General features: G+C 37.4%; 1 protein-coding gene and 1 non-coding gene across 2 annotated transcripts in view; both read right to left on the bottom strand.

Moving 5' to 3' along the window:
• LOC123873125 (dopamine D2-like receptor) overlaps positions 1–19720 on the bottom strand; it is a 159136-nt gene that overhangs the window by 3681 nt on the left and 135735 nt on the right. Inside the window, exons 3-8 of the mRNA XM_045917836.1 lie at positions 14345–14454; positions 13466–13718; positions 11565–11758; positions 8989–9084; positions 8339–8509; positions 2724–2902 (exon numbers count right to left, since the gene is read on the bottom strand). Of these exons, the coding sequence (XP_045773792.1) occupies positions 2724–2902; positions 8339–8509; positions 8989–9084; positions 11565–11758; positions 13466–13718; positions 14345–14454 (1003 nt within the window). The remainder of the gene's footprint in view (positions 1–2723; positions 2903–8338; positions 8510–8988; positions 9085–11564; positions 11759–13465; positions 13719–14344; positions 14455–19720) is intronic.
• Positions 6877–6948, bottom strand: Trnap-agg. The gene has a single exon. It is a non-coding gene; the product is annotated as a tRNA-Pro (tRNA).

The following is a 19720-nucleotide window of genomic DNA, read 5'->3' as shown; positions in this document are numbered from 1 at the left end:
CTGAGACTGTAAAACCTATTGAAAAGAATTATAATAAGGTTGATATCATACTTACATCTGAATCTCCAAACTTACCGTCCACTTCAACTGCCTCAGAAGCTGCAGAGCCCAACTTATCCACTAGCTATGATGACTCCAAAGATGATGAGTACAACCCTGACTTTACTGACTGTACGTCTGATAGTAGCATATCACCCATCCCATCCATGAGTCGTGTAACAGTCCGGACTCGCAGGCAAAAGCAGAATGATGACAGCCCCTTATCACTTATGTGTTTTAATAATGAAATGGCTATGAGTGTTTTAGATAGTGATCCACAAAGTTCTGAAGAAGCATTGCAGAGCAACCAGGCTGCACAATGGAAGAATGCCATGGACGTTGAATATGAATCTTTAATAAAGAATAATACATGGGCACTTGTGGACCTTCCAGTGGGAAAGAAAGCCATACCATGTAAGTGGATTTTTAAAACTAAAACTAATGAAAATGGGGAAATAACAAGATATAAAGCAAGGCTTGTTATAAAAGGCTATAAACAGAGGAAAAACATAGATTATCAAGAAGTATTTGCTCCGGTTATTCGCTATTCCTCCCTCCGATATTTAATGAGCCTGGCTGTTAAATATGAGCTAAAAATTCATCAAATGGATGCTGTTACAGCCTTTTTGCAAGGTGATGTAGAAGAGGAAATTTATATGTGTCAGCCACCTCTGTATGAACAAGAAGGTAACAAAGTATGTCATTTAATTAAATCAATTTATGGACTCAAGCAAGCCAGCAGGCAATGGAACAAAAAATTGAATAATGTGTTGATTGATATTGGACTTTTAAGAAGCAAAGTGGATCCTTGCATTTACTATTTGGTAAAAAGAGATAATGATATATTTTACATAGCAGTATATGTAGATGACCTGCTATGTTTTTATAATTGTGAAGAAACTCTACATTTTATAAGAAGTAAATTAACTGAAACGTTCAGCATGAAGGATATAGGTGAGGCTAAACATTGCATTGGTTTAAGGATTCATAGAGATAAACAAAAATTACAATTAGATCAGTCCTTATACATTGAAAAAATGTTACAAAGATTTGGCATGTCGGACTGCAAACCAGTGAATACCCCATGTGATACAAGCTCAAAATTGATACCTGCAAAGGATGACAGTGAAATACTCACTAATATACCTTATCATGAAGCAGTGGGGTGCTTATTGTATTTATCTCAAGGTACAAGACCAGATATAAGTTATGCTGTGAACACACTGAGTCGTTTCAATAATAAGCCTACTAAAGAACACTGGATAGCACTTAAAAGAGTGATGCGATATTTGAAAGGCTCTATAAACATGAAGTTAAATTACATTAAATCAAAAGAAGATTATATCACTGGGTACTGTGATGCAGACTGGGCATCGAACCCAGAAGACAGAAGATCTTGTACCGGCTATGTCTTCTTATTTCAGGGTTCAGCGATTACTTGGAACTCAAAAAGACAACTAACCGTTGCATTGTCATCGACAGAGGCTGAATACATGTCATTGACCTCAGCCATTCAAGAAGGCCTATGGCTCAAACAGTTGGATGCTGAATTGCGGTCCTTCATAGCAATTCAACCTCTTATAATTTATTGTGATAATCAAAGCACCATTAGACTTTCAGGTAATGATGTTTATCACTCCAGGAGCAAGCATATTGATGTGAGGTACCACTTCATAAGGGAAAAGGTGTCCAGTGGCGAGGTTACCATCAACTACAAGGGCACTGATGCAATGGTCGCTGATGTACTAACCAAAGGGCTGCCTCTCACCAAGCATACCTTCTGCTCCTCAGCTATGGGTGTGCGTTCAGGACAGGATGTTGGAAGCCAGAGCAAAAAAAAAGTGAACGCACCTTGTCTACGACAACCTTGTCTATTGTGTCAAATGTCATCTTAAAAAATTGTATTTTTTCATAGTGAATACACTCCAAGTTTATTATTAATCTAAAGTCTTTTTATTTACAAAAATAATAAGAAACTTAAATTCCTACAGTTAAAGTAAGAAAAAAGCAAGGATAAGTCGGTAATGGTATCTAATGTATAATGCACTCACTAATCTTAATCAGCATAGCTTTTTTGAAGCTAAAAGCTATGCTGAGTGCACGTGCATTACTTAGGTAATTACTAATTACCATCCCAAATTTACTTTCCCCGGATATGATAGTAACATACGATATGACTTGGGCGCGTTTGGAACCCTCGTAGCTTTAGTTTTAAGTAACGTAATTAATTATCACCACTATATCGTACAAGTTTAAGAATTTCGACTATCAAAAGGAGTACAATTGTACCTACTTTGAATAAAATGATTTTGATTTTGACTTTGACTTTGACTTTGACTATGCATAACAAGCCAGTCATGTGAGAGTATAGCACCGCGCCTTGAGAGGGTTCCGTACCATTAGTAAGTACCTACATGTTTTACATGTAATACTATGTAAATACGGAATCTTTTTAAAATAAATCTTTTTACCGGATTCAATTTTCGTTTTTGTTTTTTTTTATCTTACTACGTTTTCCCTCCAATCTCTCTTCGCCCAGTCGAATTATTTGTTGTTCTTATGTGTAATCTATCTGTGAAAACTTGTCATTAGCTTTAATTTTCTTCTGTTCATATTTACTTGTTCCTGTAAGCTGTAAGTTTTCCTTGTAAAATAAAATAAATAAAAATAATGTTTTACTTTACCCAAAACAATAGCCAGCGTCTGCGTAGCCTTCTTCTCTTTCTTGGCAAAGGACTTGGCCCTGAGCTTGCCGGCTCTGTTGGCTCGGAAGATCGTGAACCGCGCCGCGGAGGCCGCCGACCTGAACCGGCGTCTTGGAGTTGAGATCAGGGAGCTGTTGCTGAGGCGGCTGAGCTTCTTCCTGGAACGAAATAGAAAGATTTTTTATAATTTTCATTAGTGTTTTTTACCCATACTTCAAGGAAATACTAATCTAAAAATTGATAATCAGTCTGTCAGCTTTTCCTTTTTAACCGACTTCAAAAAAGGAGGAGGTTCTGAATTCGTTGGAATCATTATTTAGGTATACATATATTATTTTTTAACATTAACACTTGTATATAATATAATATATTCATTCAGTAATAAATTAAATTATTTTGTGATTTTTAGTGTTTGCGGTTATTGAAGTCTGTTTTTTTGGATTTTTTCAGTACATTGGAAGGGGTATGGCAGTTACATTAAAGCCATACCCTTGATTGGCTTCTAAACGGCACCGTACCGGAACGTTAAATCACTTGGCGGCATGGCTTTGCCGGTAAGGTGGTAACGGCCGAAGTCTCCCACCAGACCAGACCAGAGACAATTAAAAAAATATAAAATCCAAAATCGTCTTTGGTAGGAATCGAACCCGGAACCTCCCACTTATAAAACCACGGCGGTTACCACTGTGCCACTAAGGGTATATTTTCTTAATTTTTATACCTTTAAAAATTTCTTAGGTAATTGAATATTTTGAAGATCTTTATTCTATAGATATCCACTATACCGGCATATGAAAGGTTGTATGAAAGCTTCACAAAAGGTTCCACAAATGGAACGCGTTTTATAGAGAACCCTCAATTACGGATGAATTTATTCGTAAAGTGGTCCCGACAGAAGGCGACTGAATTCTTGAAACCACTCGCCACGCCAGATGTAGCTATAACTGGATATAACGGAATATAACGGGGTATAACCGAGGCATGGCGTCGGTCTTGCGTTGGAAATGGGCGAAATATGCAGCTTTTAAAATGATTGAAAGATAACAACTACGAAAATACAAATATTTTCTGCTATTTTATAAGTTTATCTGAAATTTTGCCCTAATTCGCACGAGCGTTAAAAAAGCGTTGCGTTCAAACCCGGCGTTGCGCTGAACATACAAAATGCGCGTTAAAAAAGCATTGACGTGTGAACAGATACTTGGGAATGCATTTGTTCTATTTGGAACGCTTTTTTAACGGACGTTAAAAAAGCTCTCGTGCGAATGAGGCCTAACCCATTACTATCCGATATACAAGGTGTAATCAAAACGCTAGCAAAAACAAAGGCAAGTGATAATACCTACTGATGATTACTGATAAGAACCACAAACCAAAACCAACATAAAAACCAAAACCACAAATAAAAATTTAAAAATCCTGTATTTTTTATAAGTTCACAATATTGTATTGCAAATAAAACATTTGACTGACGCTAGAATTTCAACGAACGTTATGTAAATAGGTCAGTCTGAATCAATGCCGCGTCGTAGGTGGGAAATTAAACCGAGTTTTGCACGCTATACATTGCGGGTTTGAAAATACTAAATCATTAAAACTACAAGATAAGGCAAATGGTTATTGGCATTGGATTGTGTTTAGTAGTTTAATAATAACCTTTTTTGCTAACGTTCTGGTTGCACCTTGTACCTATAATAATTAAGCAACCGGATTCAAATCAAAATGTTACACTTTCGCATTTATAATATTAAAAGATATCAGATTTCTACGAACGCTGTTCTAAATATTATTACAATAGTATATTTCATTACAAGTGCGGAAAATCTGTCATTGCAAAGAGTTCCGACAAATGTCTACCCGAGCCGAGGCGTAGCTGAAGGCGAGGGTTGACAGCCGGAATGAGTTGCAATGACGGTTCCGCACGTGTACTGAACGACTATTTTTAATACAGTTGCGAAAAAATGAAGCAATTTAATAAAATAATAAAACACAATAAACTCAACTAACTAAATTTAATTTAATTTAAAACAACTTTATTGTTAATAGATATAAAAAACTAGGGTCGAAATTACTCATTTTAGGCAACCAACAACTAAACTCGCAAAGAAAATTTCTGAAAAATGGCGCCAACCGTAGAATCTAAGCAGTGTTTTTTGTTTCTTCACCCATTCTGGTAGGCAAAGGGAACTATGCCCATACAGCCAAGTCTTCAGTAGAAGTTTTTTATTGATATGAAATGAAAATGAAATTTAATGAGATGAAATGAAATGAAACCTAACCAAACTCATTCAATCAAATCATTAAATCTGATATTGAAACAAATTAGTAGCTTCTTATTAGAAATAGGTATTTGCATGAATCATAAAAACTTCTATGAATTTTTTTAGTAAAAACTTCATGGTTGGTTTTTCTTTTTAATATTTTGACAGTTGGGAAAGAAAAAGCACGAGTGCGGGAAAGGTAAAGAAAAAGCACGAGTATGTAATAGCCCACATCCCGAACGCTATACGTCCCTGCAATACGCCACTTTTTGAGCAACTGTATTAAAAAATAAATAATAGTTATCTGTAGGGGACAAGATTACCTACTAGGTACCTAGAGCTCTTAACTCAAGCGGATCCACTCTCACACTCTCCATTAAGTCGACCTCTCACTGACTCGAGAGTGTGTTGGGACATATTTTAGGGGCTTCGGCTAAGCTTTGGGACATATTTTACTTAAAGCTAGTACTTATTTACTTCGTAAAATATTGAAACTGGTTTTTTAACCACGATTTACTCCAGGTGATTTGAAAATACATACAAGTTTTTAGGGGTCCGTACATCAGAAGGGAACAAGGAACCTTTTCAGAATCACTTCGTTGTCTGTCTGTCTGTCTATGTGTCTGTTTGGCTGTCTGTCTGTCTGTCTGCCTGCCTGCCTGTCTGTCTGCCTGCCTGCCTTTCCGTCTGTAGTCTCTGTAAAGAAAACCTATTTCAAGGGATCATCATCATGATCAACCCGTCACCGGCTCACGACGCTCCCACTATCAAATGTACATATATTAAACACACACTCCCATCCATTTGATAGTGGGAAACAGGGCTCCCTCTATCAAATGTACATATATTAAAAGCAAATAAATAAATGAAATGAAATGAAAAGTTAGAGGTGCGTGGCCGGGATCGAACCCCCGACCTCCCGAATGGGAGGCGGATGGAACCATAATATTATGATGGGTTGATAGTAAACCCAAAAAAGTTTTTACGGACAACGTCAGTCGAACGGAACAAGATTATCTACTCAAGCCTATAATTCCGGCCCAGCCCATTTATCCCTTCCATTGAACGACCTCTTTAGAGTGTGTGGAGACATGCGACAGTTTGAGTACCTACCTACCTATAGCTACTTTTTAGACGTTGTGGTCTCATAATATAAGTTGGAGGTCTCAGGTTCTATTTCCGTCAGGGGCAATTTAGGAATATACCTATAATTTTAAAATAAGCTTTACCATCAATTTGGTTTAGCCAGGTACCTATTTCACTTAGCACCAGGTAAGATAGTAGTGAAGGGCTAACATGTCATCAAAACAAGTGTAAATTAAAAATTTATAACACCCCCGACAAGTGAAGGTTACAGTAACTAGAGAAGAGCTGATAACTTTCAAACGGCTGAACCGATTTTCTTGGATTATAGCTAAGAGCACTCTCGATGAAGCCACCTTTTAAACAAAAAAACTAAGTTAAAATCGGTTCATTCGTTTAGGAGCTACGATGCCACAGACAGATACACAGATACACATGTCAAACTTATAACACTCGTCTTTTTGGGTCGGGGGTTTGTAGGTAAAATAAAAAATTTAGGCATGCTTTACTAACTTTTTAACCATATAATTTTTTTTTACAAATGCAACATCTATATTAATTATTACCCCGTCTTTCTATTCTTGAAGAGAAAAATTCAAATGTACTTAAATCATTTATTTACATTGGGTACTCTTGATTGTTACTTGTAGAATTTGTAAGACAGTGATGCGCCTAATGGTGACAAGTAATTCCGTAAACTTAAAACTAAAGCTTCGAGGGTTCCAAACGCGCCCTGGTTTGAGACAAACCCCACAACAAATTCAGAAAAAAATTTAGAAAAAACGTTTGGGCTCGTCCGGGATTTGAACCCGGGACCTCTCGCACCCTAAGCGAAAATCATACCCCTAGACCAACGAGCCGCTTGTATAGCGTGACGAAATAAAGAAATAAAATACCTACTCTACTACACTAGCTATCTGACCTAGCTGCGTACGCACAAAGTAGGTATCTACAGAGTTAATTTTCGGTTGAATTTTTAACCCCTGACCCAAAAAGAGGGGTGTTATAAGTTTGATGTGTGTATCTGTCTGTGACCTCGTAGCTCCTAAACGAATAAACCGATTTAATTTAGTTTTTTTTTGTTTGAAAGGTGGCTTGATCGAGTGTTCTTAGCTATTATTATTTATTTATAATTTATTTAATTAATTATTTAATTAGAACGGACCTTTTAAGTCCAATAACACTCTATAATTCAAAAAAAGCCGAGCCGTTTTTAAATTATATTTTTTGCTATTGTGAGATGATCTTAGAAAATAAAAACCGGCCAAGCGCGAGTCAGACTCGCGCACCGAGTGTTCCGTACTCAGGTATTTTTTCCGATATTTTAAAAGACCCGTGCTCAGTAGTGGGTGATGATGATGATGATGACTCTCGTAGAGCGATACCTATCGAGGCCGCAGCCAAAGACAGGGAGACATGGTAAACAAAAGTGCGGCCCTAAGTTCCACGAGGGAATTAGGGGACTCCATCATGATTACAGTGATACTAAAATAGTTATTTTACTTTCATCGAGTACTTACGATCTACTTACGAGAAGATATAGTAGTTAAGGATTTATGACATACAGCTATTTTATTTTAAGTGCTATTGTGATATCAATATCGTAAAGTCGGTCATAAAATATTTATTGGGACAGTCGATAAAATTCTCCTTTTCCTTTAGATAAAAAACCGGTCAAGTGCGAGTTGTCCTTGCACATAAAGGGTTCCGTATCGTATCATTGTACAAGATAACAATGCGTACATTTTTAGGGTTCCGTATCTCAAAAGGAAAAACGGAACCCTTCTAGGTTCACTTTGTTGTCTGTCTGTCTGTCTGTCCGTCGTGTCAGTCAAGAAACCTATAGGTTACTTCCCGTTGACCTGGAATCATGAAATTGGGTAGGTAGGTAGGTCTTACAGCACAAGTACAGGAATAAATCTGAAAACCGCGAATTAGTGGTTAAATCATTAAAAAAAAATGTTTTTCAATTTTCAAAATAAGATAACTATACCAAGTGGGGTATCATACGAAAGTGCTTTACCTGTACATCCTAAGACAAATTTTTATTTATTTTCATGTATAATAGTTTTCGATTTATCGTGCAAAATGTTGGAAAAAATACCCGAGTACGGAACCCTCAGTGCGCGAGTCTGACTCGCACTTGGCCGGTTTTTTTATCATCAGAATCATAGGTACCTAATCGTTTATTTTGTTAGAATATGGTACCTACCTCTACCTACAATATTATTTAGGTACATCTACACTCACTTAAGTTCAGGCTTCTTAGGTAGCTCCTTTTCATCTTTCTTCTTCTCTTCTTTGGGCGAGGGTGGTGGTGTATGGTCCTTATCCACGTCCATGTTGGACGGAGCGTACCCTGAGTCGTTGTTAGTATTGGGATCCATCATCGGTATTGGTGATGCTAAGTTGGCCATGATGCTGGAAACAAAACACATTAGACTTTTAAAATTTTACTAAAGTTAAGCTAATTTCTAGGCAGTAAAATCTATTTTTACAAAATTTTATGAATTGCATAGGTTAAGATTCTATGCGTACATACAGACAGCGAGAAGCGACTTTATTTTATACTAGCCGATGCCCGCGACTTAGCCCGCGTGGATTTAGGTTTTTCTAAATCCTGTGGGAACTCTTTGATTTTCCAGGATAAAAAGTAGCCTGTGTGCTAATCCAGGAATTTATCTATCTCCATTCCAAATTTAAGCCAAATCCGTCTTGTAGTTTTTGCTTATAGGAGTAACAAACATACACACACACATACACATACACACAAACTTTCGCCTTCATAATATTAGTGTGATAGTGTGATTACAGTAGTTTCTGAGATTAGCGCGCCCTAACAGACAAATTTAGTGGAGGGGCTTTGTTCTATAATATGGCCAATTAAAATAATTACTCACAGGCCAGTTTCTTCCACAACAGCGGCAAGCATGAACCTCGTTGACCTCGTATTTTCCAGCTCCTCCACATACACGCCCATCTCTGATCTGTCAAAACTGAAAAATGAAAAACTTTTTTAGCTTCTTCAAAGTGATGGGTTTTGGAGTAGATCCATAACCATACTAATATTATAAATGCAAAAGTGTGTCTGTCTGTCTGTCTGTCTGCTACCTTTTCACGGTCCAACAGTTTAACCGATTCTGACAAAATTTGGTACAGAGTTAGCTTATATCCCGGGGACGGACATAGGCTATTTTTTATCCCGGAAAATCAGAGAGTTCCCACGGGATTCCCAAAACCCATCCGTTTAACCGATTTGTATGTTTGGTACCAAGGTAGCTTACGTCCCTGTAATTGACATAGGTAACTTTTTATCCCGGAAAATCAAATAGTTCCCACGGGATCTTAAAAAACCTAAATCCACGCGGATGAAGTTGCGGGCATCCTCTAGTAGGTACATAATAATAAGCCAAAACAGTCGATATTCAGAATTATTGAAAGAATCCACCAATGCCCATAAATTCAACCGCCTGAATTTAGCTTTTTGGAAATCCGTGAGGGGATTCTGATTTTTTAGGATAATAATAATAATTTTTGTATCTTCATTTCCAGGAAGCAAGTTATGCGAGTGCAAGTGACGTGCGAGTGACTTCTGGTAGCTTTATTGCCACAGGAGAGTTAGGCAGGATCCAGGTTTACTACTACCGCATCAATTCACTCGAGCACTAAGTTTATTGGTCTAAAGCCGTTTGATTGGAAAGCTAATGGACCGCGCGGGATTTGCGGTTTTCAAACTGCTAGTCCATTATTTTTGTTTAGCGCTGAATCCAGGAATTTAGCCTGTTCTAGTACATCTAATACGTATAGACTACTAGCTGACGCCCGCGACTTCGTCCGAGTGGATTTAGGTTTTTCGAAATCCCGTGGGAACTCTTTGGTTTTCCGGGATAATAGGTAGCCTATGTGCTAATCCAGGATATTATCTATCTCCATTCCGAATTTCAGCCAAATCCGTCCAGTAGTTTTTGCGTGAAGGAGTAACAACCATACACACACACACACACACACACACACATACAAACTTTCGCCTTTATAATATTAGTGTGACCATCCAATCGCTGTGCCTCAAACCAGTGTTATTAGAAAGACAATAATGCGATGAAGATTTACGCACAAGCTGCCTAGTATTATTCATCATCAACCTGGAACACTACACAGCACAGGTCTCCTCTCAGAATGAGAATGGTGTAGGCAATAGTCCACCACGCTAACCAAGCGCAGCTTGGTTAACTTCACACACCTTTGAGGGAACTTTCAGGCATGCAGGTTTCCTCACGATGTTTTTCTTCGCCGCTAAAATAAGTCTATTGCTCAAAACATACATGGACCAATGTTTTAGTTAGTTTTTAGTTTGGTCCTATACATAGCATTCTTTTAAAAACATTAGTTTTTGAAAACTCACACGTTCTTTGGCGATAACATAAATGTTTTTGTTTAAAAAGTGTAAATTAAAAATTTATAACACCCCCGACAAGTGAAGCTTACAGTAATAACTAGAAAAGAGCTGATAACTTTCAAACGAGTGAACCGATTTTCTTGCATTATAGCTAAAAACACTCTCGATCAAGCCACCTTTCAAACAAAAAAAACTAAATTAAAATCGGTTCATTAGTTTAGGAGCTACGATGCCACAGATAGATACACAGATACACACGTCAAACTTATAACACCCCTCTTTTTGGGTCGGGGATTAAAAAGGTTTTAAAACGGCAGCTTTTTAGTTAACCTGTGAATTTGTCACCAAATAAAAACTGGACATTTTCAATAAAACACTGATTGGAAGAGAATCTGGTATAAAATAAAAAGCCAAACATAAATGTCTCTTCACACAAACGCTAAGCCACAAAAATAAAGTGGCCAGTGGTGTCTACAAGGCGGTAATAAATTGCGAGTAAGCCAGGAACGTCCGCTTATGGAATAAATAAGTCGCGACAGTACAGTCTCGAGGGATATTCCCTGACTGAGTTTTGGGTCTGATGACTGTTGAGATAATACGGAAATAAAATAATTCTCTGCGTTGTGATTCCCATTGCTGAGGGTCGAGGCCACCTCATCGTTACATGTGGGAGGTTTTTAACCCCCGACCCAAAAAGAGGGGTGTTATAAGTTTGACGTGTGTATCTGTGTATCTGTGTTTCTGTCTGTGGCATCATAGCTCCTAAACTAATGAACCGATTTAAATTTAGTTTTTTTTTGTTTGAAAGGTGGCTTGACCGAGAGTGTTCTTACCTATAATCCAAGAAAATCGGTTCAGCCGTTTGAAAGTTATCAGCTCTTTTCTAGTTACTGTAACCTTTACTTGTCGGGGGTGTTATAAATTTTTAATTTACACTTGTTACTTACTCTTCGTACTCATCACCAATCGTCATCATCTTCACTTTTGTTACAGGAATGTTGTTGTTTTGCTCAAAATTTTCAATGACCTCATCTGCTGGGCACTACGCAGTCATAAACAAAGTATTCTGTATCTACTTACTTATCGTCATCGTCCTCATTGCTACCAGATCCAGTGTTGGTATTTGTAGGTCTGTCCTCTGGCACGTCGTCGAAGCGATGCGTTTGCGCAATGTTCTCTATGACCACAGCTGCTGTGCCACTGGACACTGCGCAACTCACTGCGGATGTGGTTTTCTTTGGCCCTCGTTGCTTTTTCGCACGTTGACGAATTGCCTGGCAAAATTTAACGAGATATTAGAAGAGGAGCAGATATTATTTTGTTCTTTCTTTTAAAAAGCTATAGAGAGAGAACCAGTAAGTAGTAACCTTCGTTATTTTAAAAAGCTGAAAGCTTCTGTGCGTGTTATCTCCAACACAGGGAGGAACGATCAGCGACTATGAAGTTTGGATCATAATGGCTTTGGGAGACAAAAGTTAAAAAGGTGTAAAAAATCTTACGTCAAAGTATAAACTCAATATTTATTAATACTTTCTTTGGAATAGTACCTATTAGAAATCATGTCAATTGCATAACCAGACACTCAGTGTCGTTGCACCCCCTGCCATACGCGCTAAAAGTTTAATAAATTGTTGAAGTTTTAGGGTGAGATATAATAGAAGTTATGATGGAATAAAAACCTCGCATAGATACATAACCCTAAAAAATTACACTCCTTTTTTGAACAGTCGTGTAAATCCATTAAAAATATCCCTCTCAGATGGTGTCGCAGTAGTAAACTAACTAGATAAGAAAGTCCAAGCGAGCAGTTGCAGCCAGTTTATCCTCAAGATAGGAAATTGCGGGAGATGAGTATCAAGCCTGAATGTCCAAAAATACAGCTTTAAAAGGAAATTCGAAAAGGTATCTCGACGTGACCCCGAAAAATGGAGTAATAAAGGAAAAACCTTTACGTGAAATCGGAAAATCTTTAGATTACCTACCAATAAACATTTGCATATAGAGCTAAGTTTAAACATGGGTATCTAGAACAATATTTGGAAGAAATATAAGTATTCAAACTAGATGATGATGCGAAATTTTTAGGTATTCTTTCTTTGGAATGTTTTCAACTTATTGCAAGATTTTCAATCCAATTTTTTCCCAAAAGTCAAACGAATTTTTATTTCAAAGAGATTTCTAAAAAATTCCGTACCTATCGTAAAAAATAGTATGATAAAAAATCCATTAAATGGTTTAGGGACTTTGTCCGTGTTCGCTTTTTGAGAAGTTTTTTTTTCGGCGTTTCACATATCGGATATTGAAGCTTTTTTCAAAAGTTGACATCACAGACTAGTAAGAAATCATTGACTTATATATTATGCAAGAAATGTACCTACTATTTGAATTTTATTTTTAATACATATTATTTGGAATAATATACTTTGTATTTGGAATAATATACTTAGTCACTCCCAAAAATTAGAACTTGTGATAGGTATACTATTAGGGTCTGAAGCCATTGCAGACCGGATGGTACTACACACTATCATAATATTATGACATAAATCATAACTATTAAAATAGCAAATGATAAGACTTACCTCAAAACATCCTATAAATTAAACTAAATATTATGAACATCAAGAGAGACATAAAATTAAACAATAAACAACAAAAATCTGAAGTGATCTCTGCCAAGCAACCACGTTACAAAGGATAATTTTATAATCACTAGTGAGAAAAGTTTAAGAGAAAAAATAAAATAATTTATTTCATGTAAGACAACTTGTTCCATATTATACCATCAAGAATCTATCACCGGTCTGGAAAGCAGATTAATATGCAAACAGAGACATGACATTGAGACCAAAGTACGGTAGACCTGATGAAGACACACACTAACTAACACCAACACTTAATAAAATCATAACCCTTCCTTTCGGCTTTGCCGTAGTCGGGTAAAAAAGATGGTAGTTATAGTGAATGACGATATAACTCACCTTAAAAATCCTATAATACAGGAACATCATAATAAAACAGGGTATATAAAAGGACCCCAGTGATGAATAGATGACATAGTCTGTGCTGTTGAACAGACATTGATTAGGACTCCTGTCAGGGGTGTTGTTGAGGCCTAAGACCACAGGAGACCCGATGGCACCAGACACCAACCAGGCCACAGCAATCATGACCCAGACCCTGGCGTTGCTTTTGTGTTTTGCGTATTTGATTGGCTGTGTGACAGCAATGTACCTGCAAAATAACACCTTGATTAATGTCTAACTATATAAAATTAAAAAAGCCTTTAATTTCTTCACAAGTATTTTTACAATAGAGATTATTAAATATAACTTAAAGTACTAGATGATAAAAGTAAATAATTTAAATATCTTAAATTTAGTAGGTACAGAAATATTTTTATGAAGAACCCTTTTCAGGTCAAGGCCTCCTCCGGAGAAATCCATTTTGCTGTCTTTGGCTTTGAGCATCCAGTTATATGTAGAGTCTTAGGCTATAGTAATAAATTAATGATGTAATGTTTTGTATAGCGGTAGGTTTAAGATTATGATAAGACTGTGGTGTCATGTCCTACCTCTAATTTTTGACGCTTTTACTTTACACAACTCGGAACAAAAAAAACACTTATAGTTCCTTCACCGACACAGGCGTATATAATCAATATTTAGCTGAAGGGAACAAGTTTTTTCCTTCAGCCTGTAAGAAATTGAGACAGTACGCGACAGGTCGAGACGGCAATCGGGGTGGGGGACGCAATACACACCCTCACAGCACCCCCCTAACGAGAGACGTGCGTCCCCAGCCTCATAACCCTATTGCCATTGACCTGTCGGGTACTATACTTGTAGGCTATATTATACCTGTCAACAGAAATGGCGACGAGGTTGAATATGCTGGAGGTGGAGCAGGTGACGTCGATCGCGATATAGCAGTCGCACACCACCGGCGGCAGCCCCCACACGCCGTTGAACTGAACATACAAAAAAACCGCATTCAAATCGGTTGAGCTAGAAGCGAGAAAAACGCGGGCATAGGCATTATATTTTCTTTACTAATTCATTCACAGGTTGCCCTACCGGTTTCTCGTTTATCCAGTTTGGTGACGGGTGAGGGAGATGTTGAGGATATGGAACGTGGAAAGGGAATTGCCCTCCACACGAACCTTAGCCCTCGGGAGGACCTGTGGATGATGGACACGGGGTGGTCCGTCGTTCACAGTGTGGTCCTCGGGGTGGTTGACGTGGTGTGGTTCCGACATGCCTTTAACGGTGTTTGGGGTCACGTAGGGTCCCAGTGGTGGGTCTGCTGGGTGGACATCCGCTGACGGAGTAGCTTGTGTTCCATCGTCAGCGGTGGGATGGAACTTCGTGAGGGTTTTAGTCGATAGAAGTCTGACATAACCAAGGAACCAAAAGCTTATTTTGCTATAATCTGGTAAACGGATTATAGCAAAATAAGCTTTTGGTTCCTTGTATATGATGGACTTCCGCAAAATAACGCCTGTTTCTATACTACATCCGACATAACCATTGTGCTTCCTCGTGGCCGGTGGTGACGGATTTCCCTCACGAAAAAAAAGATCATTGTGGGACCATCCACATACATCATTGTCATCATCATCATCTCAAGTCAACCCATCGTCTGTGGTAGGTCAAACCATAAAAATATGTAGTTTCAAAGTTCCACGGGCTCAAAGCTCAGTATGTAAATCTTTGAACCCGTATAAGTTGTATAGCTCAAATACAAAAAGTTTTTATAAAAGGTTATTCTTTATCTTTATGTCGGTATGAATGTTGTCCATAATTCACAATACTAAACCATTTTAGCTTATCGGAATCCGGACCAATATATATATTTTTCATCCAAAAGATCATATTTTATTCTCTTATTCCTTCTTTGCAAAGAATTAGGCCATTTAAAAGATTAATCTTCCACACATACACATGAAGATGAGAATTACAATAGCGTTTGTTATATCTAAGGGCTTGATCACATTTGATACATTTAGCATCAGTGATCGGCGATTTATGCTGCTGGCATTCGAATTTTTTATTCTGTGCTGGACTTTGAAATGAGATCTCAGCTAAGAATTAATATGGTGCAAAAATCTCATTGAAACGATTGAACTGTTAAGAGAAATAACCCTAGCGCGCTTACCATACAAATGAAGTTTGGTTTTTATTTGAATATTAGCCAATCAAACTCAACGAAATTTTTTTGGCGCGTAATATCTACTTCTTTGGCTTCCCAAATTTCTGTAAAAATGTGTGGGTTTGAAATTACACGGGTGCAAAAACAAATCTGTGAAAGGGATGTATAGACCGTCGAAAAATTCAAACTAATGTCCTTCTCTATGTTTGCAATTAAAATCTTTCTGATTTATTTATCATTTATTTTATTTTTTGATGCAAAAATCGCAAAAAATTCAATGATAAAGCTTGGATTTTCAATAAAATCGCAAATTGTTGATTCTTAAAGTGTGCTCTAGTCCTAAATTGTGAACTCGAATGCCCTTGGTCAAGTTAGGATCAACAATACATACTGAATACATAGGTCTTAAATTCTATCCCTATTTACCTAAACCTATTGTAGTCTTTGAATGGCACGATTTAGGGATAGTTAGTGTCTATTTAACAGAGCGTAAAAACGGAAAGTATCGGTGCCAATTTGTGTTACTAGCTTACAAAGATCTTTAGATTTTTTTCTATTCTGTTTTCTCTTACACTTAATTCCACCTTAGACCATTATTCCATTAGATTCCTATTCTTTGTCACACTTTATAATCATTTTTTTGTCTCTCTCTTCTGGCTTTACAAAGATTAGCCAATGTCAAGTTTGTAGTTATTTGTAACAAGTTAAAGTTAAAATATACAAGTATGGACCCCGTCTGTGCCGGCACTGGCCGACATACGCATGGCACCCCTTTAGAGCGCTTTCCAGTCAGTTTTAACAAAAAAACACTCCAAAAAGGCAGAGCACGCCCACCAGCTAACACCAACCCAGACGAAGTCCTTTATAATCATTATTCCAGCCTAATGATGGCATGTATCATAAGTAGGTCGATTCCGGAAAACCTGTATCATTATTACAATCGCAAGTGTTGTGATTGGCTGAATCTATGGTATTCTTGTTGCAACAATGCATTGTAGCCAATAGCGAGCTAGCGTTAACCAGGGAGAGCTGACTGCGATCGTCACACTGTAGCTGTCAAACTACTGCAAAAATCCACCAATCCACACCTGGCCGGAGTTTCGTTAAAGAGTAGTAAGTATATTCTATGGTCAGCGCGGTGGTTGGATTATGGCCTTTGCTCTTGTCATTCTGAGAGGAGACCCGTACTCAGTAGTGGACCGGCGATGGGTTGATGATGATAATGATAAATAAAAACGATAATTTTATATTATTTTAATTGATAAACAGATTGGTAAACAGTAATATAAAACATTGGAAGATGTTGTTTGAAAATTCAATTAGATATTTACTCAACATTTCTTTCTGATTGTTCAAAGTAGGTAGTCCCTATCTGCAAGTGGTACCCTAGCCACTTGTCGTTCTACGAATACGATTCATTGAGTTGTGTTTGACTTCGGATTCTTTTATCTAGCAAAAAATGTGACATTTTTGTTGGAGCTATCAAGTGTCGCACATACAAGCCTTTGTTTTGCTATTTTTAACCCCCGACCCAAAAAGAGGGGTGTTATAAGTTTGACGTGTGTATCTGTGTATCTGTGTATCTGTGTATCTGTGTATCTGTCTGTGGCCTCGTAGCGCCTAAACGAATGAACCGATTTTAATTTAGTTTTTTTTGTTTGAAAGGTGGCTTGATCGAGAGTGTTCTTAGCTATAATCCAAGAAAATCGGTTCAGCCGTTTGGAAGTTATCAGCTCTTTTCTGGTTTTCTTATTACTTTTATCCCAGGACCACCAGAGGTTACGTATTTTCTGACACAGGAAATATGTACGATTGAGTAGTGTTAGTAAGTACTAAGAAAGCATGCCTAGCCTACGTGCTAGCTTGCTTAGACGGCCAATTTTCAGGTATCTGATAATCAAGGTACATAAAACCATTACTTACCTCACGTAAATTCTCCAAACAGATTTTTACGTATATTTTAGGCAATATCCTTAAAAATATGTCGCCAATACTCCCAGACACTTCCCGCGTCGGCCGTATTGCTTTGCAGACGATTTAAAGCTCCCAAAATAAGTAATTACTTAACTGCACGTAAATTCTGATGCTCCATTTTTATATAAATGTCCACCAGACAACTATTTTAAAACCTTTTACAAGAAGACAGACCGATCCAGAGGGCCAATCATCCCCTAAATTCAATTTTAATGCCTCTGTGGGTTTGAGCGCGAGGGCATCATTATCTACGCGCATGAGACTGAGTAAGACATGTATTAGGATATATTGACTTCTCTCTCACTCTCTTATAGTTTACTTATGTGAATTAATTATTAATATTTAAAAAAAAACAGCTAAAAATTAAAAAAATTGGAGAATTTACGTGCAGTAAGTAATGTATTTATGTACCTTGATTACCTGATACCTGAAAATTGGCCGTCTAAGCAAGCTAGCAGGTCTGTAGGCATGCGTTCTTAGTACATACTAACACTACTCAATCGTCCAAATTTCGTTCGTCAGAAAATACGTGACGGCTGGTGGCCCTGGGATCTTTCACTATTGTAACAGAGGTTCATAATATTATGTCAATTGGCAAATGTCAAGCTGTCAAGATGGACGTTGCTTAGATACATAATTATTTATTTGAAAATAATGTTTTGGAAAACTCCGATAATTTGGATCGTAGGCGCGGAGTTTCTAATTTATAAAATATTATAATCACAGTTAAACGAGAAAACATCAATTCAATTATAATATCCAACAGTCAACCAAAGGCCACGAACAATCAACCCAAACCCAAACCATAGTCAAACTATTTTTAGGGTTCAGTAGGTATCTGTAGAAAAAAAAAAATGTTGTAGCCTTGACTGTTGTAGTCGCGTAGGTGTGCATGGCACCATTAAATATCGTAAATATAGGCGATGACCCTCCGCGCGGCTGAGGTTCCCGCATCGTAGTCGCTTTGTCGCGCAGGTTTGGATGATGCATTAGGCGCACCTTCTTTATATTTTATCTGCTTGAACTCAGCTTATTTACTTTGACAAAATACGTTTAAAATTCATCATTATCAGGATCAACCCATCGCCGGCTCACTACTGAGCACAAGTCTCCTCTCAGAATGAGAAGCTACCACACTAGCCAAGCCCGTATTGGCACACCTCACGCACCTTTGAGGGAGCATTATGGCCAACTCTTAAGCATGCAGGTTTCCTGACGGTGTTTTCCTTCACCACTTCGTTGTCTGTCTGTGTGTCATCTTTCAAGAGAATCAAAACTTATAAATTGGGTACTTCCCGTTTACGTAGAATCATGAAAGGCAGGTAGCAATATCTTATAGCCCAAGTACTCTACTCCTGTGGCCCAAGTAAACAGAAAAATCCGACAACTGAATTGTCATTACATAAAAAAAAACTTGTACGGAACTCTTCATGTGTGAGGCAGACTCGCACTTGACCGGTTTTTGAAAGTTATGTCAAATAAAAATTTTACATGCAATAACAAACAAAATGAAATACAAGCCAATTCATTCCTTCTTTCATCGGGTGAAAGTCGATTTCAATTTAATCGTAGGTATATCTTGAAAAGCGAACTATTATACGACTACGTAAAATGGGTACATTTTTAAAGCAACGACATGTTAGAAACAGATATTTCGTTTTGGTCATGTTAAACTATGTGAGTCATTCAGATAATTCTTGATTTAGTGATGTTCGGTCAAAAATATTTCATGGAACGTATAATTAACATAACATTGATGTTACTTTTGAAGAGATATTAGCTGCCTTATTGGATTTATATTATTATAGAAATTGGGTTTTAGAATGGCACAAATAAACGGTAATTTATGAATAAAAGTTTAAAAAGCGTGAAATAAAAATTAAATTAAAAATTTAAAAAACCCCCGACACATAAACCTCTAAAAAGTAAAAAAATAATAGGTAAGTATGTATGGGCCCTTTAAGAATAGTATAAATAGTAAAGTTTTTATCCAAGCGTTCGTTGCGTCGGGGGACCGCTAAAGACTATTCTTTCTACAACAGATGACTTTCATAGTTTATGATAGGTAGCGGTCCCCTGGCGCAACGAGCGCTTGGATAAAAACTTTACTA

This window comes from Maniola jurtina, chromosome 16, assembly GCF_905333055.1.
Source record: "Maniola jurtina chromosome 16, ilManJurt1.1, whole genome shotgun sequence".
NCBI lineage: Eukaryota > Metazoa > Arthropoda > Insecta > Lepidoptera > Nymphalidae > Maniola > Maniola jurtina.
The sequence above is the reverse complement of the archived record's forward strand: the minus strand, read 5'-3'. Positions and strand labels throughout refer to the sequence as shown.